Source organism: Heteronotia binoei, chromosome 18, assembly GCF_032191835.1.
Source record: "Heteronotia binoei isolate CCM8104 ecotype False Entrance Well chromosome 18, APGP_CSIRO_Hbin_v1, whole genome shotgun sequence".
Lineage (NCBI taxonomy): Eukaryota > Metazoa > Chordata > Lepidosauria > Squamata > Gekkonidae > Heteronotia > Heteronotia binoei.
Window position 1 is genome coordinate 7,802,298 of NC_083240.1, and position 22,861 is coordinate 7,825,158.

General features: G+C 48.8%; 1 protein-coding gene across 1 annotated transcript in view; it reads left to right on the forward strand.

Annotated features, from left to right (window-relative positions):
* The window catches only part of KLHL17 (kelch like family member 17), a 47,396-nt gene that overhangs the window by 18,712 nt on the left and 5,823 nt on the right, over window positions 1-22,861 (forward strand). Inside the window, exons 4-11 of the mRNA XM_060259325.1 lie at window positions 3,131-3,352; window positions 6,431-6,547; window positions 11,408-11,621; window positions 13,039-13,183; window positions 14,463-14,630; window positions 16,194-16,282; window positions 20,100-20,173; window positions 21,752-21,933. Coding sequence (XP_060115308.1) covers window positions 3,131-3,352; window positions 6,431-6,547; window positions 11,408-11,621; window positions 13,039-13,183; window positions 14,463-14,630; window positions 16,194-16,282; window positions 20,100-20,173; window positions 21,752-21,933 — 1,211 coding nt within the window. The remainder of the gene's footprint in view (window positions 1-3,130; window positions 3,353-6,430; window positions 6,548-11,407; window positions 11,622-13,038; window positions 13,184-14,462; window positions 14,631-16,193; window positions 16,283-20,099; window positions 20,174-21,751; window positions 21,934-22,861) is intronic.

Genomic DNA, 22,861 nt, shown 5'->3' on the forward strand with positions numbered 1-22,861 from the left:
GACTCATTTGCATATTAGGCCACACCCCCTGATGCCACCATCGTTTCACGCGGGACTTTTAAGCGAAAGGCCAGCGGAAACTAATTTGCATATTAGGCCACACACCCTGATGCCATCATTGTTTCACGCGGGACTTTTAAGAGAAAGGCCAGCAGGAACTCATTTGCATATTAGGCCACACACCCCTGATGCCACCCTCGTTCCACGCGGGACTTTTAAGAGAAAGCCCAGCAGGAACTCATTTACATATTAGGCCACACCCTGCTGCCACCATCGTTTCATGCAGGACTTTTAAGAGAAAGCCCAGCAGGAACTCATTTGCATATTAGGCCGTAAACACACACACACACCGATGTCATCATTGTTACACGCTGGGCTTTTTAGAGAAAGGCCAGCAGGAACTCATTTGCATATTAGGCTATACCCCTGGTGCCACCATTGTTTCACTTGGGGCTTTTTTTGTAGAAAAACCCAACAGGGACTCATTTATTTATTTATTTATTTATTTCATTTATATCCCGCCCTCCCCCACCTTGGCAGGCTCAGGGCGGCTAACAACAATCCATAAAAACACACCATAATAAATAAAACATTAGAATTACAATATAGAACAATAAAACATTAAAATAAAAACCAGTCTAGTAGATACAATTATACTGCGGTATAGATCTTTAGACCGCATTGGCGGATCTTTAATTACCATTTTCTTAGCAGTCCGAATATGCTGATTTAAAAAGGATGGTCTTGCAGGCCCTGCGGAACTGTTCAAGGCTCCGCAGGGCCCGCACCTCCTCGGGGAGTCGGTTCCATAGGGTAGGGGCCGCGATCGAAAAGGCCCGTATTCTGGTGCTCTGATATTTAACTTCCTTCGGCCCAGGGATAGTCATTAGGTTTTTCCCTGTTGACCTCAGTGCTCTCTGGGGTTCATATGGGGAAAGACGGTCCCTCAGGTAGGCAGGTCCTCGGCCATATAAGGCTTTTAAGGTAACGACCAACACTTTGTACTGGACCCGGTATATAATCGGCAGCCAGTGCAGTTCACGTAGTCCCGGTCATATATGCTCCCGTTTCGGGAGCCCCAACAACAGCCTGGCCGCCGCGTTCTGCACTAGCTGCAATTTCCGGGTCCGGCACAGAGGTAGCCCCAAGTAGAGGGCATTACAGTAGTCTAGTCTTGAGGTGACCGTTGCGTGGATCACTGTTGCGAGGTCCCGGCGCTCAAGGAAAGGGGCCAACTGCCTTGCCCGCTTCAGATGGAAGAATGCTGACTTGGCAGTGGCTGCTATCTGGGCCTCCATCGATAATGAAGGCTCCAGTAAAACACCCAGACTCTTTACCTGGCGCGCTGCTAATTTGTATATTAGGCCACACTCTCTGGCACTTAGCCAGTCAGAACTGCGTTCAGGCTATTTTTTTTAGAGGAACTGATACTTCTCAGCTGTCCTTCCCCCACACTGGACTCATTTCTAAGTCGTGGTAGATCTGGGACTGTGTGGGGGGGGGAGGAATTGGCGAACTAAGAAGAATCAGCAGACAAGGGAAAGGTGAAGCAGTCATGGGCTTGCAAGCTCTTTCCTCCAATCCCCCCCACCCCCATTTAACCGTTTGCTTCCCTAGGCTAACATGGGATTGGGAGACTCTTGCTGGCTTTGGGACATGTCGTTCCATCTCAAGAAAAGGGCTGCTCTGCAACTCCAAGTTAACAGCAGCAATACTTCGCATTTCCTGTAGTGCCTTGGAGTATCCAGAGTGCTTCACGGACATTATTTCTGTGGCCTTTACAACAGTTGTGTAAAGTAGGCTTGCATTGGGTGGCCATCCTTCATGAGTCAGTTTGGTGTAGTGGTTAAGTGTGTGGAATTTTATCTGGGATGACTGGTTTTGATCCCCCACTCCTTCACATGCATCTGCTGATGTGACCTTGAGTCAGTCACAAGTTCTCACCGAGGTGTTCCTCTCAAGAGCAGTTTCTGTCAGAGCTCTCTCAGCTCCACCTACCTCACAGGGTGTCTTTTCTGGGGAGGGGAAGGAGAGTGTAAGCCACTCTGAGACTCCTTCGGGTAGCAAAGGACGGGGTATAAATCCTATCTCTTCTTCTTCTAGGCTACCCAGTGAGATCATAGTAATTGAGGGGGGGGTGCTTTCAATTTATATCTCATTTTATTCCAGCTCAGATGCTGTAAGACAGGGGTGTCAAACATGCAATTCGGAGGCCAAATCAGGCCCCCGGAGAGCTCCTATCAGGCCCCTGAGCAACTGGCTGTCATCTGCTTCCTTCTCCCTTTATCTTGCTTCCTTCTTCATAACAGCTTGCTTTGCAAGGTTTGCTCAATTGCACGGGTGCTAAAGAGCAAAGCCTCTATTTTCTCCTTTGGCTGAGGCTCCTCGGGGAGGAAGGAAGGAATAGCTTGCTTTGCTAGGCTCTCCCAATTGCACAGTAGGGCTACTGAGCAAGCCTCTTTCCTTCTATTGGCTGAGGCTCCCCCCTCCACAGTGCCCTGGGGAAGGAAGGAAAGAGCCAGAGCTTCCTTTGCCCAGTTCCCTGGATTCCATGGGAGAAATACAAAGAAAGCATCTTTAAGATCAATGAATGCTAACGTTTTAAGCATGTTTTAAGTTTTTAAAAATATATATTTGTTTGTGTTCTGTATAAAATGTATCTCTCTGCTACCTAATCTTAAATAGGTACACACACAGCCTGGCCGGACATGGCTCGGTCCAGCCTGGCCTGGCCTGGCCCAGCAAGGTCTCATTTATGTCAGAACCGGCCCTTATAACAAATGAACTTGACACCCCCTGCTATAAGGACTGTGTTAATTCTCTGCATCTGAGACCTGCAAAAGAATTTACTGAGTCCCACAGTGGAGTTTAGAAAGGGATTTCCACCAGCGGCAGGAGCGGCGGCAAAGCCTTTAATGGTCTTCTCACTGCAGATCTCCTGTTCAGCTTTAGGGTTTTCCCAAACATAGGCTGGGGTCAGACCTTGAATCGTTCTCGGGGTTGACTGTCAGATGGGTGAAGAGATCACGGCTCAGTTCTTCCCTAAAGGCAAGATTAGGGGGAGCCCTCCTGATCCCAGCAACAGGATGAAGGCGCTGCTCTAAAAACCCTCCCGTCTCTGCCCTTCTAGACGCTGCTTCCCGCTGCCAGCCTCCTGCAGCTGAACGGGGTGCGGGACGCCTGCTGCAAGTTCCTCCTGAGCCAGCTGGATCCGTCCAACTGCCTGGGCATCCGAGGCTTCGCAGACACGCACTCCTGCAGCGATCTGTTGAAATCGGCCCACAAATACGTCCTGCAGCACTTTGTGGACGTCTCCAAGACGGAAGAGTTCATGCTTCTCCCTCTTAAGCAGGTACAGCCCCCCACTGCTCCCCTTGAGGATGGCTTCAGGTTTCTTTGATGCTGCATGTAGTTTGTGTGTGGCAGTGCCCCATTAAACTCTGTGGAGGCTCCTAAGTGGTTGAAATCTTGGAGGTCCCCTTGCAAATTATATCAGAGTCGGAGTGCCCACCCCACCGCCCACAGATCGCACTGCAGCCTGCAGGCACCTTCTCAAAAGCCCCTTTTACGAAGCTATTGTGTTCAGTTTTAGGCACCACGTTTTAAGAAAGATATAGACAAGTTGGAACGGGTCCAAAGGAGGGCGACGAAGATGGTGAGGAGTCTGGAGACCAAGTCTTATGAGGAAAGGCTGAAGGAGCTGGGCATGTTTAGCTTGGAGAGGAGGCGGCTGAGAGGTGATAGGATCACCATCTTCAAGTACTTGAAGGGCTGTCCTATAGAGGAGGGTGCGGAATTGTTTTCTGTGGCCCCAGAAGGCAGGACCAGAACCAATGGGTTGAAATTAAATCAAAAGAGTTTCCAGCTCAACATTAGGAAGAACTTCCTGACCATTAGAGCGGTTCCTCAGTGGAACAGGCTTCCTCGGGAGGTGGTGGGCTCTCCTTCCTTGGAGGTATTTAAACAGAGGCTAGATGGCCATCTGACTGCAATGAGGATCCTGTGAATTTAGGGGGAGGTATTTGTGAGTTTCCTGCATTGTACAGGAGGTTGGACTAGATGACCAAGGAGGTCCCTTTGAACTCTATGATTCTATGAGCTGCAGGGGAGAGGCAGAGAGAGGCAAACTTGGCCACAACGCCAGCAGCAGCCACACCGAGCAAGTTGGGCAAAGAGCAGCTCCATTGCTGGCTGCACATGCAAGCTGGGAGGGCTGCAGGCAGGGGGGAAACTGGAGGGGTGGGGAGCCAGCCATGGGCTCCTAAAGTTGTGGGGCCCATAGGCCAGTGCCTACTTGGCCTGAGTGTTAATCCAGCTCTGGTGAGTGTTCTAAGCACAATTCAGGGGCATTGTTCAGTTTCACAAAATAATCTGCCAAAGTTACTGTCCTACCAACTTTGTTGTTCAGGGGCAGCAAAACAACAGAACTTCTTTAAAAGCTCCTTCATTGCTCGTATGGAAGCAAATTTCACTCATTGTAGGTGACCAAGTAAGGAGCTTGGTTTGCTGTTATCTCAGGGTTACAAGATCAAGGAACTTCAGGGTTGGGGAGATTTCTCTGTGCCAGAAGAGGGTATTTTTGTGTGTGTTCTAGCTGGGGAAGTTTTTGCAGTTTAATAGCCAACTCTTCTTTACTTTCCAGGACACAGCTGAGAAATAGGGGGGCTTGCTGACGGTACTCCCTCTAAGCTGTAGAGTCTTGTGAGCAAAAATTCTACTTCATGACTTACTGGCATGAAAGTTGTGAGCAACTGCATGAATTAGTTTGCTCTGGGGCCATTTTTCCTAAGCTAAGACAAAAAATGTGTGAGCGAGCTGACACTAACTCAGCTTAGAGGGAGCACCGCTTGCTGACCTAATGAGGTGTTACAGCAGTTAATTAAAATGCAGTCAATGTTTCCATGAGGCCTCCTTTGCCTGTATTGGTGGAACGATGCCAGTTTGGCCTGACTTGCCCTCCCGTACTTGATAAGGCATGGCAGGCTTTTCTGTAGATGGGGAGATATGAGAACGGCTGCTCAAGGAATGAGCCTGCCTGCGTGGTACAGTATTTGCTTTGCAGGCAGAAGGCCCACGGGGTTCTGTCCCTGGCGATTGAAAAGATCCGAGTTCAAAAGGTCTCGCGTGCCAGGGTCAGTCTCGCTTGGAGGGCCGATTTCATTGGGGAAGCCGGTAACTTCTGCGATGTTGTGATTTATGTAAGACAGCTGTTTGTAGAACTGGTTGCCCCATTACACAGTTGAGCGGGTTCTTTTTCTCCGAGGTCTGAACTCTCCTATCGAGTGCAGGCTCTTGTGCATCTTCTGTTTCATGGGGGCGGGGTTTGTCTGTGTGTGTGTGTGTGTTTCAAATCAAAGCGTTTAGCCTTTATGGAACAGCAGCAATTAAAAACTAGCAGCTGCAGAAATCTCAATACCTAGAAAAGGGCTAAGAAGGAGGGGAATGAGGAGATGTTCCAGGACTCTTTATGTCCCTTACCTCTTTCCCCAAACCCATAGATATTTCCCCACAAAGCTGCCTTTATCGGATCATAAAGGTCCGTAGCGTCTACTGAGACCGGCAGCAGCCCTCCGGTGTTTCAGGCCAGAGGTCTTACACATCACCTAAAACCTGGTCTTTTTTAAAAAATTTGGAAATGCCAAGGATTGAACCTGGAACCCTCTACAAGCCAAGCAGATGCTCTGCCACTGAGCTGCAGCCAATTCCCATTTTAAGCTGTGCCTCTTTGCACCCCCCCCCCAACTCTTTTCCAGATTCTATTAAAAAGCAAGTGTTTCAGGGGGAAATTTTAAAAGTAAAATATGCAGGTTTGGGTCTGGCGCCGTGGAGCGTAGAGTTTACAAGCACTGATACATGAACCAATAAGGTAGGAAAAATCCAATGCATGGTTATAGGATGAGGGAGACTTGTCTTAGCAGTAGTATGTGCAAAAAGGATCTAGGGGTCTTAGTGGATCATATGCTGAACATGAGTCAACAGTGTGATGCAGTGGCTAAAAAGGCAAATGCAATTTTGGGCTGTATCAACAGAAGTATAGCATCCAGATCACGTGAAGTGATGGTATCGCTTTACTCTCCTCTAGTAAGACCTCACCTGGAGTATTGTGTTAAGTTTTGGGCACCACATTTTAAGAAGGATACAGACAAGCTGGAACGGGTCCAAAGGAGGACGACGAAGATGGTGAGGGGTCTGGAGACCAAGTCCTATGAGGAAAGGTTGAAGGAGCTGGGGATGTTTGGCCTGGAGAGGAGGCGGCTGAGAGGTGATATGATCACCATCTTCAAGTACTTGAAGGGCTGTCGTATAGAAGATGGTGCAGAATGGACCCTTTGAACTCTTATGATTCTATGATGCCTGGAATAGACCTTGTTCAAATCCATTTCCCCTTCCCCTCTGATCTCTGAACTAACCCAGGTTTCCCTCTCCACAGGTTCTGGACCTCATTTCCAGCGACAGCCTGAATGTGCCCTCTGAAGAAGAAGTTTATCGGGCTGTCTTGAGCTGGGTCAAGCATGACGTGGACAGTAGGAGGCAGCACATCCCCAGGGTACATAGTCCAGTGCAGCTTTTGGGTTCTGTTTGGATGGGCAAAGCATTCCCCCCACTCGCTCTCCTATTGTCTGTCCTCTGTAACCTGTTTCATGTGACCAACAGAAAGAACCATGTGAAGGATCCTTCCTTTCTTTCCACCAGCGATTGCATTTCCTGGCAGAACAACCAGTTTATGTTGTGTCACTGTGGTCCAATTGTCGTTCTTCACCCCTTTGAATTTATTTAAAGATAATGCGGAGTACAGATGGTCTAAATAATTTTGTGTGGGGTGGGTGTGCATCTGGAAGTCATGGTGACCTCTGGTGACTGACCCCTACTGGGGACCTGGAGGATATTCAGGGAGGTAGCTTTATAAACCTGCCCCGGCCTCCCAGCTGGGTATTTCAAGAACAGTCTCCCATCCAATACTAACCCAATTCTTGGTATTCCAAGGAGGCCTCCCATCTAAGTACTAACCAAAGTCGACCCTGCCTAGCTTCTGAGATCTTATGAGATCAGGCTTGCCTGGGCTATCTAAATCAGGGCTTGCACGCATTTCATTACAAGATCTGTGGCTGGCTCACTCCCTTTTGCTGTCTATTAAAGCAGGGGCCTCCAACTCCCGGGCCATGGACCGGTACCAGTCCGTGGCCCGTTAGCAACTGGGCCATGAGCTGTATAAATATTTCATTATATATTGCAATGTAATAATAATATGACATTGGATTTATATATATTTATATCCTGTGGTCCAAATCTCAGAGCAGCTCACAATCTCCTTTTTCTTCCTCCCCCACAATAGACACCCTGTGAGGTGGGTAAGACTGAGAGAGCTCTTACAGCAGCTGCCCTTTCAAGGACAACTCCTGCGAGAGCTATGGCTGACCCAAGGCCATTCCAGCAGCTGCAAGTGGAGGAGTGAGAAATCAAACCCAGGTCTCCCAGATAAGAGTCTACACGCTTAACCACCACACCAAAATAAAGTGCACAATTGTATCATCCCAAAACCATTCCTCTGCCCGCCCCCCCGGCCCGTGGAAAAATTGTCTTCCACAAAACTGGTCCCTCGTGTCAAAAAGGTTGGGGACCGCTGTATTAAAGGATCTAAGGAGAAGGTGCTGGGTGAAGATATTTCTCTGACTAGTAGTTTCCGAGGGTCTGCTGTAGAAGAAGAAGATGATATTAAATTTATATCCCGCCCTCCACTCCGAAGAGTCTCAGAGGGGCTCACAATCTCCTTTACCTTCCTCCCCCACAACAGACACCCTGTGAGGTGGGTGGGCTGAGAGGGCTCTCACAGCAGCTGCCCTTTCAAGGACAACCTCTGCCAGAGCTATGGCTGACCCAAGGCCATTCCAGCAGGTACAAGTGAGGGAGTGGGGAATCAAACCTGGTTCTCAAGGAAGTGGCTGAATAAGCCTGTCCCAGCCTCCCGACTGCTGGTATTCCAAGCACAGCCTCCCATCCAAGTATTAACCACAGTCAGCCCTGCTTAGCTTCTGAGATCTGACAAGATCAGGATCGCCTGGGCTAGTCAAGTCAGTGCGGTCTAATTAAGTTTTTGAGGTGGGTTGCCATGCTCTGCGAGGTGGGTGGGGCTGAGGGGGCTCTCACAGCAGCTGCCCTTTCAAGGACAACTCCTGAGATAGCTGTGGCTGACCCAAGGCCGCTCCAGCAGCTGCAAGTGGAGGAGTGGGGAATCAAACCCGTTTCTCCCAGATAAGAGTCCGCGCACTTCACCACTACACCAAACTGGCTTGGTTTTTTCTCCCTACCCTTCACGGTTAATGTGACAGGGTGTTTTAGCGTTCCTGCCAATATGCAGTGGCAAAAATATTGGGCTGTGATGTCAGAAAGTTGGGACCAAATCCCCACTAAGCTATGCACCTCCCTGTGGGTGGTACTGGAGAAATCACAGTCTCTCACCTGAGCCATCCTCTTAGGGAGTTATTGTCTCTTATCCTAACCTGCGTGTGTGTTGTGCCATAAAATTTATTCCGACTTATGGAAACCCTACGTGTTAATGACCTCCAAAACGTCCTATCAGGGCTGTGGTATCCTTTATTGAATCAATCCATCTTAATTTGTGTCGTCGTCTTTACTTGCTGCCCTCAGCTATTCCTTTTCTTTTCCTAGCTGCTTTCAACTTTCCCAGTGACTCTTGTCTTCTCGTTTGATAACCAAAGGATGATAGCCTCAGCTTACTCATTTTAGGCTCTCATTTTAGGCTGTTGTGAGGTTATTGAGGGAGAACCCAGTGTGTTCCATTTCTTGGAAGCGGCAGCAGAAACTAAGATGGGCTCAGCAAGGTTTATTTTATTCATGGTGACCGCTGGGTAAAGTAATCCCATATGTCTTGCCACGTGGCATTACTGTCACAGCACAACTTTACCCATGAAGAATGTTGCAGCAGAAATGTCACGTCTCAGCAGTTCCTCCGCTTCCTCAAAAATGATCCTGATTTGATCTTAAAACAGAAGGAGATTTTTCTCTGTTCAGATCTGGCTGGATTATGAGCCTCCCTCCCACGTGGGTGAAAATAACACTACAGGAAGCTTAACTATCCCATCAGTAGCATGTCACATATATCGCTTCGAAGAATAAGAAGACGACTGCAGATTTATACTCTGCTCTTCTCTCTGAATCACATTCTCAGAGTGGCTTACAATCTCCTTTATCATCTTCCCTCACAGCAGACACCCTGTGAGGTGGGTGGGGCTGAGAGAGCTCTCACGGAAGCTGCCCTTTCAAGGACAACCTCTGCCAGAGCTATGGCTAGCCCAAGGCCATTCCAGCAGGTGCATGTGGAGGAGTGGGGAATCAACACTGCTTTGGACTGCATTCCAAGTTTAACTAAGGCCGATTTCGCACTCACCCTTATGCCGCTCTCACATCCGTCTTCTCAGCACAGCGTCCTCCCGATTTCCCACCGGGGCTGCAGCAAACCACGGTTTTCGTGCAGCAAACAGAAACCGCTAGAAACCGGTTTCTGTTTGCTGCTTGAAAACCGCGATGTTTGCTGCAGCCCCGACACAAATAGTGAGAAGACGGATGTGAGAGCGGCATAAGGGTGAGTGCAAAATCGTTCTGAATCTTTTTTTGAGGGGGGGGGTCATACTAGACCCCTCTCCCTTAGCAAGGAAAAGGACGAGGATCAAGTCCTCTCAAATATGACTCTCAGCCTACCGAGTCATCACTTTTCAGGAAGCCAAATCCCTTGGCCGTAGCCCACCCTCCCTGGCCTCTCCTGCTATCTGTGCTTATTTTTCTTTGCTTCTATTGACCTTTGTTCCCTAATTGGTGCCTAAATCTTCAGAATTGTACCATATTGAGAGTTACTGAGCTTCTAAACTGACACAAGAACAAGCCGGGGTTCCTCGGTTTCAGATCATGTAAGTAGGGCCGTTTCACATGGTGGTGCTCAGTAGAAGGACACTGACCAGCGTTGTGTTGCTATGGCAATAGCAGCATCAGCATCAGTTTTATTGGATGTGGCCATTGGCCATCACAAGGCAAGGATAAATGCAGTATCATCAAAAGTGGTCAAACAAAAATCAGGAATGGTCAAATAAAAATACAAAACAACGGGTGAAGTAGGTTATAATGCAACGATTACGACCTTGAGTATATTGCTAAAATACTGAAGTAAAAACAGTTAGGTTTAAGCTGATAAAATATTAAAGCGGAATCATGCTAAGAGAATAGCTGAACTATTAAGTTAAAAGCATCATAAATCCGATAAACCAACTTGTGGTAAGTATCAGTGTACTATAAAATTATAGACATCTCAGGTAAAGCCAACGAAGGAGGCAATTTTGGCTCCGTTTTTTGTTTTTTTTTAGCAGCCAAGGCAATTAGAGACACTCTAAAGGTGACAAATGGATCAGTATCTGATAACAAAGAAAACTAACTTATCAGTGTCAGAAGAAATGTAGCTATGGTGACTGCATCACATAAGTTGACAAGATCCCCTTTCGGGGTCCTGAGTTCCTCAGGATGCAGCTGGTTGTCGTTTTCCTTTAACTTTGCGAAGATGAAGGCAAGAAATTGCACTATGCAGGGGTGTCAAACGTGCGGCCCAGGGACCAAATCAGGCCCTTGGAGGGCTCCTATCAGGCCCCCGAGTAACTGACTGCTTCCTTCTCCCTTTCTCTTGCTTCCTTCTCCCTTTCTCTTGCTTCCTTCTCCCTTTCTCTTCCTTCTGCATAACAGCTTGCTTTGCAAGGCTTGCTCAGTCGCACAGGAGCTACAGAGCAAAACCTCTGCTTTCTCCATTGGCTGAGGCTCCTCCCTTGGGAAGAAAGGGGGGCAGAGGCAGAGCTTGCTTTGTCAGGCTCTCTCAATTGCACAGCAGAGCTACTGAGCCAAGCCTCTCTTCCTTCTGTTGGCTGAGACTCCTCCCCCTCCTGGTCCCCTGGGGAAGGAAGGAAAGAGCCAGAGCTCCCTTCGCCCAGTTCCCTTGATCCCATGGGAGAAATATAAAGAAAGCACCTTTAGGACCAAGGAGTGCAAATGTTTTAAGCATTTTTAATTTTTTTAAAAGAATCTTTAATTGTGTTTGTCTGTGTCTTTTAAAAAAGTTTATATCTCTGCTACCTAATCTTAGATAGGAACACACATGGCCCAGCCCAACTTGGCCCAGCCCTACAGGGTCTCATTTATGTCAGATCTGGCCCTCATAACAAATGAGTTCGACACCCCTGCCCTGTGAGTTGTACATTTTGAAGGTTACCCAGTGAAGTAATGGAGTAAGCATCTCAGGCAGCTGTTGTTTGGAGAGAAGCGATTTATAGAAAGGCATTTCTCGATCTCCGCCTGTCCACACACAAGCTGGATGCGGATCTTGTGCTTTTTACTGAGTCTTCTTTCTTCGCAGCTCATGAAGTGTGTCCGGCTGCCTCTTCTGAGCCGGGACTTCCTGATGAGCAACGTTGACACGGAACTGCTCGTGAGGCACCATTCGGAGTGCAAAGACCTTCTGATTGAGGCCCTCAAGTATCACCTCATGCCGGAGCAGAGAGGAGTCCTCAGTAACAGCAGGACTCGGCCCCGGCGCTGTGAAGGAGCCAGCACTGTTCTCTTCGCTGTGGGTAAGGGAAGAATAGCCAAGTCCAGGAGTCATGGGAGAAGGTGTTTGGATTGTGGGATGGATGGGGGGATGGATGGTGTGCTGAGCAGTAAAGTCTCTCCCTACCCTTCCATTTCCTACCCTTCCATTTCCACTGCCCATTACTCATTAGCATTGGGACAGTATAAAGGGGCATAATGCACAGCCTTTATCATCTGGCAATAAAGGTAATGACCAGTTGTTCGTAGGCCAGATAAAAGCCCTGGATGGGCCAGTTCGAGCCCGCAGGCCATATATTTGACACCCCTGATAAAGAGATGTAACGTTTCCTGATAGTGTCAGCATGCCAATCTTTTTTCCTCCCCACAAAAAACAAACCTACAAATCCCTGCATAGTGACTTCATCTTCTCATAAGAGAAGCCATGTTGGATCAGGCCAATGGCCCATCCAGTCCAACTCTCTGTGTCACAGAAGAACATAAGAGAAGCCATGCTGGATCAGGCCAATGGCCCATCCAGTCCAACTCTCTGTGTCACAGAAGAACATAAGAGAAGCCATGTTGGATCAGGCCAATGGCCCATCCAGTCCAACACTCTGTGTCACACAGTGGCCAAAATACCAGATGCCATCAAGAAGTCATCAGTGGGGCCAGGACATTAGAAGCCCTCCCACTGTTGCCCCCCAATAACCAAGAATACAGAAGATCACTGCCCCAGACAGAGTTCCATCTATACCTTGTACCTAATGGCCACCGATGGACCTCTGCTCCATATGCTTATCCAGTCCCCTCTTGAAGCTGGCAATGCTTGCAGTTGCCACCACCTCTTGTGGCAGTGAATTCCATGTGTTAATCACCCTTTGGGTGAAGAAGTACTTCCTTTTATCCGTTCTAACTCAATTGCTCAGCAATTTCATTGAGTGTCCACGAGTTCTTGTTTTGTGAGAAAGGGAGAAAAGTACTTTCTCAACCTTCTCTATCCTGTGGATAATCTTGTAAACCTCTATCAGTCAATGTTTCTCCTTGCTAAAGAGCCCCAGCCTTTCTTCATTGGGAAAGTGTTCCAACCCTTTCATCATTCTAGTTATCTTCTAGAGAGCTCATTTGGTGTAGTGGTTAAGTACGTGGACTCTTATCTTGGAGAACCGGGTTTGATTCCCCACTCCTCCACTTGCACCTGCTGGAATGGCTTTGGGTCAGCCATAGCTGTCGCAGAGGTTGTCCTTGAAAGGGCAGCTGCTGTGAGTGCCCTCTCAGCCCCACCTACCTCACAGGGGGTCTGTTGTGGGGGGAGAAGGTAAAGGAGATTATAAGCCGCTCTCTGATTCAGAGAGAAGGGCGGGGTATAAATCTGCAATTCTTCTCAGAACCAAGCATGAATTTGTGGTTCCGGCACTGGATTTTGGATATTCACTTTTCCCCCCTGGTGTTTTTTGACAGGTGGGGGAAGCCTTTTTGCCATCCATGGTGATTGTGAGGCCTACGACACCCGCACAGACCGCTGGCATATGGTAGCTTCCATGTCCACCCGCCGGGCCAGGGTGGGCGTCGCTGCCATTGGGAACAAGCTGTATGCCGTGGGCGGGTAAGGAGGAATTCTCTGCCGAGGCGAGGCAACTTTTAACAAAGCATGTTTTTTCAAGGAAGCGGTAAAGGTGAGGGACAGAGAATCCTGTAGAAATCCTGCTGTAGGAGACAAAAGGGGCTTTGTCAGGAAGAAACTGTAGCTGAGCAGTACAGCATGTGCTCTGAAAATAAAAGGTTCTAGGTTCAATTCCCCGGTACCCCCACGTGAAAAGGAGCTTGGGTTACAAAAAGCCCACAGTTGATACTTTTGGGCTGCCGCACTTCAGTCACCTGAACAGAATCCATCGCAGTTATAGCATCTGCTTAAAATGCAGTTCCAGTTTAGTCCTTGGTATATCAAGCAAAAGGACCCTCTGATAGAAGCTTGGAAAGATTTCTGGTCTGACATCCAGGCAAACAGCACTGGGGTGGACTGATGGGTATATAGCAGGGGTGGCTTAACTGTGGCTCTTTTATACATAGTCTGTGGCTCTCAAAACCCCACCCACACCCCATCGGCCAGCTTGGAGAAGGCATCTGTCTCTTTAAATCACTTTGCCAAGCCAGTCAGCAGTGAGAATGCATTTGAAGTTAAAGTTGCTTCCTTTCCACCTCTCCTTCCCCATCTATTTATTTTCCTTCCTTCCTTCCTTCCTTCCTTCCTTCCTTCCTTCCTTCCTTCCTTCCTTCCTTCCTTCCTTCCTTCCTTCCTTCCTTCCTTCCTTCCTTCCCTCCCTCCCTCCCTCCCTCCCTCCCTCCCTCCCTCCCTTCTTCCTTCCTTCCATCTCTTCCCCCCTCCAACGCCTGAAGTTCATGTCTTGTGGCTTTCAAACATCTGATGTTTATTCTGTATGGCTCTTATGTTCAGCGAATTTTGCTGTCCCTGGTGTTTAAGTTGGCGACAGTTCTCCAGAGTCTCAAGACAGTGGCCTTTTCCAGCAATGCTACCTGAGATCCATTTAAATGATAGTGATTGAGCATGGGACCTTTTGCTTGACCAAGTGTGTGCTTTGTCTTCTGACCAATGGGTCCTTCCCAAGAAAGGTAGCGTGCTACTGATAGTTGTGCCCCATAGACATCAGAAGCAGTCGACACCCATCATTCCAGCCCTTGTGGGTTCCCCCAGAAGCATCTCTGTAGTAAGTGTCAGAAATTCTGTGCTTGATGTCTGCCTGGGCTGCTGTTCTGCTCAAATCCAGTAGCTGTTAATCTGAGGGACTGGTGTTGTGGATGAGATTTGGAACCGACCGCAGTTCAATTCATAGAATCTTTAAAAAAAAAAAACCCTTTCATTGCAGCTATGATGGAACCTCTGACTTGGCTACGGTGGAGTCATACGATCCTGTCACCAACTCCTGGCAGACCGAGGTTTCCATGGGAACCAGGCGGAGCTGCCTAGGTGTGGCGGCTTTACATGGTCTCCTCTACGCAGCTGGAGGATATGATGGAGCATCCTGTCTCAACAGGTAGGGAAGATACCTTTGAGATCCAGCTGTCCCTTCTGCTCCCTGATGGAAACTAGGCCACTGTAGGTTGCCGAGAGGTCATGGTGGTCTTTGCTATAAGGGCCAGCATCCTTTTTAGGATTTTTTAGAGCCAGTTTAGTGTAGTGGTTAAGTTCGTGGATTTCTTATCTGGGAGAACCTGGTTTGATTCCCCACTCCTCTACATGCAGCTGCTGGCATGACCTTGGATCAGTCATAACTCTTGCAGAGCTGTTCTCTCCAGTTTTCAAAAGAGCTCTCGCAGCCCCATCTATCCGACAGGGTGTCTGTTGTGGGGAGGGAAAGGAGATTGTAAGCCACTTTGAGTGAAGGGCGAGGTATAAATCCAATCTCTTCTCCTTTAGTGGGTCGAAAAGGTTTCTCCAATGTCTCTTGGGCCCCAGCAAGAGTTATAGGAGGGTCACAACTTATCAAAATTCCTGTGGCTGCTGATGCACTTCAGAAGTAAATCCAGAGTGTTGAAAGCCCTACAGAACTTAGGAACCTGATTATTTGAGAACTGTCTCAAATAATCATGTGAGTCTGGCCACAGACCATTGGGGTTCTACTCATAGTGCCCTCCCCTTCCGTGGGGGGGTTGGAGGGGTGAGTAGCCACAAGGGATGAGGTCTTATCTGTGTTGCAATGCCTTGTCTTTGACATGCCCTCTACCATCTATCGATGTTTATCTGGCATTGAACCTGATGAGTTTCAAGTACCAGGAAATCTGTATCATTTTACCCCGGCTGTTTTATGTTTTGTTCTCTGGTATGTTGGATTGACCTTTTCTAGCAATGTTTATTGACTGCTGGTCTTTTATTCATCATGCTGCTATTGTTCTGAGCCGCCCCTTCTCATTGGCCGATACTTAGCTCTTCCTGGATTTTGACAGCAAGCTTCTAAACTGGGTTTTATGGGATTTGTTGTGCTTAGGTTTATTCGGCGGCTGCTGTGTCTGCACCTTCTTCTTCTAAAATTATTCCTTACTGTATTAATAGAAATTCTTGCTAATTATTAACCTCCTTGGGACTCAATCAACTGAAAGCATGGGATAGAAGTATTTTTTAGAACAATAGCCTGTTCAAAGCCCTTAACTTCTGTGACTTTTTTTAAGCCTCAGAAATGATCGGGGCCATGGAGGCAGTGTTCCCTCTAAGCTGCGAAGTCTTGTGAGCAAAAATTTTACTTTGTGAACTACTGGCAATAAAGTTGTGAGCTGCTGCATCTATTACCTTGCTCCAGGGCCATTTTTCCTGAGCTAAGAAAATAAATGTGTGAGCCGGAGGCTAAAAAACTGTGAGCTAGCTCACACTAACTCAGCTTAGAGGGAACGCTGCTTGACGGAGGTACAGAAACGTAGAAAGGAACACACTCTCTCAGTTTACAAAACAGTAGCAATGTGTAATACAAACTGGATTCACGAAAACACCTTGAATAAACAATACACTAATGCAGTTACGAAACCATCCCATGCACAACATGGCTACTATCCCCCCGCTGCCTCTGTTAATTCTTGACCCATTTCTCTGTCTTGGCCTCCCCCAGTGCCGAAAGGTACGATCCCCTAACAGGAACCTGGACTTCGATTGCCGCCATGAGTACCAGGAGGAGATACGTCCGGGTGGCAACATTAGGTAAAGCCACCTTTATTTACTAAAGGTTTATTTTATTTACTAAAGGCACTTGGGGGGTTTTTTGGCCACTGTGACACAGAGTGTTGGACTGGAGGGGCCACTGGCCTGATCCAACATGGCTTCTCTTATGTTCTTATGTGACACAGAGTGTTGGACTGGAGGGGCCACTGGCCTGATCCAACATGGCTTCTCTTATGTTCTTATGTGACACAGAGTGTTGGACTGGAGGGGCCACTGGCCTGATCCAACATGGCTTCTCTTATGTTCTTATGTGACACAGAGTGTTGGACTGGAGGGGCCACTGGCCTGATCCAACATGGCTTCTCTTATGTTCTTATGTGACACAGAGTGTTGGACTGGAGGGGCCCCTGGCCTGATCCAACATGGCTTCTCTTATGTTCTTATGTGACACAGAGTTTTGGACTGGAGGGGCCACTGGCCTGATCCAACATGGCTTCTCTTATGTTCTTATGTGACACAGAGTGTTGGACTGGAGGGGCCACTGGCCTGATCCAACATGGCTTCTCTTATGTTCTTATGTGACACAGAGTGTTGGACTGGATGGGCCATTGCCCTGATCCAACATGGCTTTTCTTATGTACTACTACCTTTAGACTACACTTTTTTTGCTGAGACTCAAGGCAGATGGTACAGTTGTTTAAAATGCAATGAAATCGTCTAACAGGGTTCCCCAGCGTGGTGCCTATGGGCTCAACGGTGCCCCCCCAGCACTTCCCTTGATAACCACTAAGCTTTTCAGAAAGTGGGCAGGGCCGTCGTAAGTCAGGGCTTGTTATTGGCTGCCCTCTTTCATTGGCTGTTGTAGCTTTTCCAGGCTGTGTGGCCGTGGTCTTGGCATTGTGAGACCTGACGTTTCACCAGCAACTGTGACTGGCATCCTCAGAGGTCTAACCCAGAAAACTGGAGTGTTCTCTGGGTCAAATTGAGAAGAAGTTGGTAGCATGTAATTTATATCTACTCAGGCAGGTGTGGTAGGGCTGAATCATTACCTTGTGGGAGCTTCCTGGGCTGTGACATGCTAGTGGAAGAGCTTACCTGAGGGGGTTGTTTTGTATATGGATCGGAACCCCCTCAGGTAAGCTCCTTCATTAGCATGTCACAGCCCAGGAAGCTCCCACAAGATAATGACTCAGTCCCACTCCACCTGCCTGAGTAGATATAAATTACCTGCCTACCACCTTCTCCATTTGACCCAGAGAGAACTCCAGTTTTCTGGGTTACACCTCTGAGGATGCCAGTCACAGTTGCTGGCAAAACGTCAGGTCTCACAATGCCAAGACCACGCCCACAGGGCCCGGAAAATCTACAACAGCCGATGAACTCTGGCCGTGAAAGCCTTGGACAACATATTGCCCTCTTTCAGATGAAAAAGTTTTCCACTGCAGGATCGGTTAGCACCTCGACTTTCCTTAGCCTGTGTATAGGTCCATTCCACCTTCAGGATTTCCTTCTTCCCAGGGTGTGTGTGGAGGGACATATTCCACTGGGCTCTCTGACCAGAGGTGACCATTGCGCATTTGGCCCCGCCTTCTGTGGCAGCCATTTTGGAGAGGCAGACAATCATCCCTCTTGCTCAAAATTCAAAAGGCGCCCACAGACTCGTGAAGGCTGGCAGCCTGCCCTGGATACCCCAGGCAAGCCCAATCTTGGAAGCTAAGCAGGGTCAACTCTGGCAAACATTTGGATGGGAGACCTCCTTGGAATACCAGAGCTGGGAGCCAGGAACAGGTTTTATTCAGCCACCTCTCTGAATATCCTCTGGGCCCCCAGTAGGGGTCAGTCACCAGAGGTTACCATGACTTCCATGTCCACAAACACACACACATGCACATATACAAATGCAAAACAAAGTCTGGGAACCTCTGCCATATAATATATACAAAAGCTGGCCCTTTCAAGAGAAGCCCAGGGCAAATAGGAGCATTGAGCCAGATCCATTGGGAGACAAGAGCACAGCCAATTGAAATATTTTACCCTTTGGTTGAGCTGCCTGAAGAAGGAAATTCCGAAAAGAGAACAGAAGCGCAGTCCGTTTGCAGCCACACCTGGGAAGCAGTCACATCCATTTTGGAATTTATTGGACTTTGTGTAGCTGCAAACAAAGAGAGAACATTGTACAATTTTTTGTAGAAGAGAATTTTTGGAATACTATTGAATATTGTTTCATATAAAAATTGTTTACATGCATTAGTGTGTTCTATATTTATTTGCCTATATAATATATGCAATCGGCTTTTTTTTGTAGCAGGAACTCCTTTGCATGTTAGGCCATACACCTCTGCTGTAGCCAATCCTTCAAGAGCTTACAGGGCCCTTAGCACAGGGCCTACTGTAAGCTCCAGGAGGATTGGCTACATCAGGGGGATGCAGCCTAATATGCAAAGGAGTTCATGCTACAAAAAAAGTCCTGCATATAATAAATACAGTAAAGTTCCGCATGCATTCTTGGTGCATTTGCCCCTCATTGAGGAGCAGTAGACCACTAAGTGGGGGAGGGACGGTGGCTCAGTGGTAGAGCATCTGCTTGGGAAGCAGAAGGTCCCAGGTTCAATCCCCGGCATCTCCAAAAAAGGGTCCAGGCAAAGAGGTGTGAAAAACCTCAGCTTGACACCCTGGAGAGCTGCTGCCAGTCTGAGAAGACAATACTGACTTTGATGGACCAAAGGTCTGATTCAGTATAAGGCAGCTTCATATGTTCATATGTGCAACAGCTCTCCTTCACACCTGGGATGCTGGTGCAAGCAGCAGAGCTGTGCCTGGGACGTTTGCAGAACGACAGGTTTCACGATTCCATAAAATCGTGAAATTCTAATAACGCCATCTAGGGATTAAAACTGTGTACGTTTGAGATGTTTTAATAATTTATTGTGATTTTATTGGAACAATTTAATTTTACGTTTTAATTGTTAGCTACCCTGAACCCGCCAGGGGAGGGTGGGGTATAAATATAAAAAAAATAAATAAAAATAAATAGAACGGCTTCCTTTAGCAATATGCATGCATGGGCAATTGCGTTCCTTCTGCTCCGATCTGCTGCTTCCAGACCCTTCCTCAGACGACTTAGTTATTCCCCCTTAACTCACGAATGCAAGCACAGGGTAGTCAGGACGCTGCATGCACCGTGGGTACCCGTGGTGGCTGAGGAGCCGTCAGTGCTTCACCTGTCAAAAAACTGCATTTTGACAGCAGGGAAGGGGACCAGCTGTGCCATAAAGCTAAAGCCGTGGAGACGGGCCTGCAGGCAGTCTGGTTGGGCTGCCGTCTGGCACGCACGGAACAGTTCAGAAATCGCCTCATGAATGTTTAATGAGCCCCCCACCCCCCCAACCAGAGGAGCCCGCCACAGAGTGGCAGGAAGGAACGCTGCGTCCGTGCTCCGTGAGATAATCTTCCCGGAGGGGCCTGTCTCAGAACTGGAGCCTGGGCGATGGCTGTTAATTGCTTTTGGTCTCGTGTTTCTGTACGCCTCAGAACACTGCCTCTCTCGGGCTTAGTTCTCACTGCGAGGGCCGGCCTGCCCTTGAGCTGTACCGTACTGGGAGGTGGTTCTTTCTTTGCCTTGAAGATTAGACAGCACGGAGGGAGGGGGGGGTTAGCCTTCTCCCTAACATGCTAGTTTTCTGTGTGTGGGGAATGGCTTTTTAAGGAGGAGTGTTAACGTTATGGGAGCCTCAGCCTAAAGACTGCAGCGGGAGAGGCCATTGCCTGCCTCATTGAGCAGAACGCAACCCAACGATGGTCTTCAGAGTGGCTTTTTCTGTTACGGTGTCTAATGGATTCTGGGGTTTGTTTACAGATGGCAACCTGTACGCTGTTGGGGGCTACGACAGTTCGTCCCATTTGGCCACTGTGGAGAAATACGAGCCGCAGGTAAATGCAAATTTGAAGAGGCAAAGCATTGGAACGAGTTAGGACAATAGGAGGTGGGGTGGGAGAGAGGGAGGGAGGAATTAGGTTACAGGCGTCCCTATTCTGTGGGTGATGTAGAGCAGGGGTGGGGAACCTCTATCTCAAGGGCCGTATGTTGCCCTTGAGGTCACTTGGTATGGCCCTCGGGGATTGCTGGGTCGAACCGAGCCATGTGGCAGCCTCTCTGGGGCCTGGTTGGCCAGCGAGGATCGTGGGGCCCAGCCGTGCTGTGCAGCAGCCTCCCCGGGGCCTGGCTGGCCAGCGAGGATCGTGGGGCCCAGCCATGTTGTGCAGCAACCCCCCCAGGGCCAGGCAGAGATCATAGAGCCCAGATGTACTGTGCGGCAGCCTGGCTGGCCAGCCAGAATTGCTGCAGGGCCTGGAAAAGTTACTGCCACAGTTCAGTTTGCACTTGATTATCCCAGAGGGTGTGGCCTAATATGCTAATGAGTGTGTGACCTAATATGCTAATATTAGGGGATGTGGTCTAATATGCTACTGAGTTCCTGCTGGGCTTTTTCTACAAAAAAGCCCTGGACCTATCCATTTGCCTAGGGCAGCGGGCCGTGTGCGTGTGTGTGCCAGGTTAGGCTCTCCCCACATGACTTCAAATAGAAAAACAATTATTTGTATTAATTTTGCCGGCCTGAATCGTTCTCCCTTGGCGGAGCACTGTTTTTTAAGTTGATAATTTTGTATGGCCCACGAATGATGTTATAAATATCCATATGGCCCTTGGCAGAAAAAAGGTTCCCCACCCCTGATGTAGAGGGTGTCACTGAAGGTGAAGTGCTGGGGACAGAGCTAGCACATGGGAGTCAGCGAAGTAGGTGGCCGCCTGGGGTGCCACCTTGCCACGGGGGACGGGGGCAAGTGCCCTGTCCCTGCTCACGCCGACCTGAACATCCCTTGCTCTACCCTCTCCTGCTTCAGAGAGAGCCAGGAAGAAGCAAGAAAGAAGGAGGCGACCTCTTTCCGGGTCCCTCTGAAGCGGGAGAGGGCCAGGCAAGGGGCAGGGCAGGCTGCACGTTCTTTCTTCAAGGGACCTGGGAAGAGGATGCATCCTTCTTTCTTCACAAGAAAGAAGGATGCAGCCTCTTCCTGGCTCCCCTTGAAGCAGGAAAGGGATGGGCTGAGCGTTTGCACGAAGCATGCATGGTCCAATGATGTCACTTCTGGTGATGTCATCAGGCTGCGCACATTTTGCACACGTGGGGTTCAGCCTGGGGCGCCAGAACCCCTAGCCCCGAGCCTGGCTGGGAAGATGAATGGTGCTAGTGCTGTTGGGCATCAGTGGCAGACATGAAAGTGGCAGAAGCCCTGGTTTGCAAACCCGATTCAAACCGTGACTTCTGTCCTTTGCCGTCTGGTCGCAAACCGTGGTTTTTCAGTTCAGCCATCATGCCAAACCATGGTTGAACTTCCCTAGTGATGATTCGCAGTGACTGTGCAAGAAAGCAGGCGGTGATGGAGAAACAATCCCTTTGTTCTTTGTCTCATTTCCTTACACCCCCTTCCTTTGCTAACTCCTGCCACTAGATAAACACGTGGACTCCGATTGCTAACATGCTGAGTCGTCGCAGCAGTGCTGGCGTGGCTGTGTTGGAAGGGATGCTGTATGTGGCGGGGGGCAATGACGGGACCAGCTGCCTTAACTCGGTGGAGCGCTACAATCCTAAAACCAACACTTGGGAAAGCGTGGCATCAATGAATATCCGGAGGTAGGAAAGCAGAAAGCTATCCCAAGGTTTTGCTTCCCTAACAGTCTGACTACGCTCTCGCACCAAAGTTACTAGCAGCCAGGGCAAGGCTGTCAAACATATGGCCTGGGGGCCGAATCAGGCCCCTGGAGGGCTCCTATCAGGCCCCCGAGCAACTGGCTGCCATCTGCTTCCTTCTCCCTCTCTCTTGCTTTGCCAGACTTGCTCAGTCACACAGGACCTACAGAGCAAAGCCTCTTATTTTCTCCATTGGCTGAGGCTCCTCCCTTAGGGAGGAAGGGGGGGGAGGAATAGCTTGCTTTGGCAGGCTCTCTCAATTGCACAGCAGAGCTACTGAGCCAAGCCTCTTTTCCTTCTATTGGCTGAGGCTCCTCCCCCTCCTGTCCCCCAGGGAAGGAAGGAAAGAGCCAGAGCTTCCTTTGCCCAGTTCCCTGGATCCCATGGGAGAGATACAAAGAAAACACCTTTAAGGCCAACAAGTGCTAATGTTTTAAGCATGGTTTATTTCAAGTTTTTTTAAAAAAAAAAATATTGTGTTTGTGTCCTTTATAAAGTTTGTATCTCTGCTACCTGGCATTACCTTTTATGACACATGACCCGGCCCAACAGGGTCCTATTTATGTCAGATCTGGCCCTCATAACAAATGAGTTCGACACCCCTGGATCAGGGGTTCCTAACCTTTATGAACATCTGAAGCTGCCTCATACTGAATCAGACCCTCCTTGGTCCATCAACGTCAGTATTGTCTACTCAGACTGGCAGCAGCTCTCCAGGGTCTCAAGCTGAGGCTTTTCACGCCTATTTGCCTGGACCCTTTTTTGTTGGAGATGCCGGGGATTGAACCTGGGACCTTCTGCTTCCCAAGCAGATGCTCTACCACTGAGCCACCGGCCCTCCCCTGCTCTCCAGGGTCTCAAGCTGAGGTTT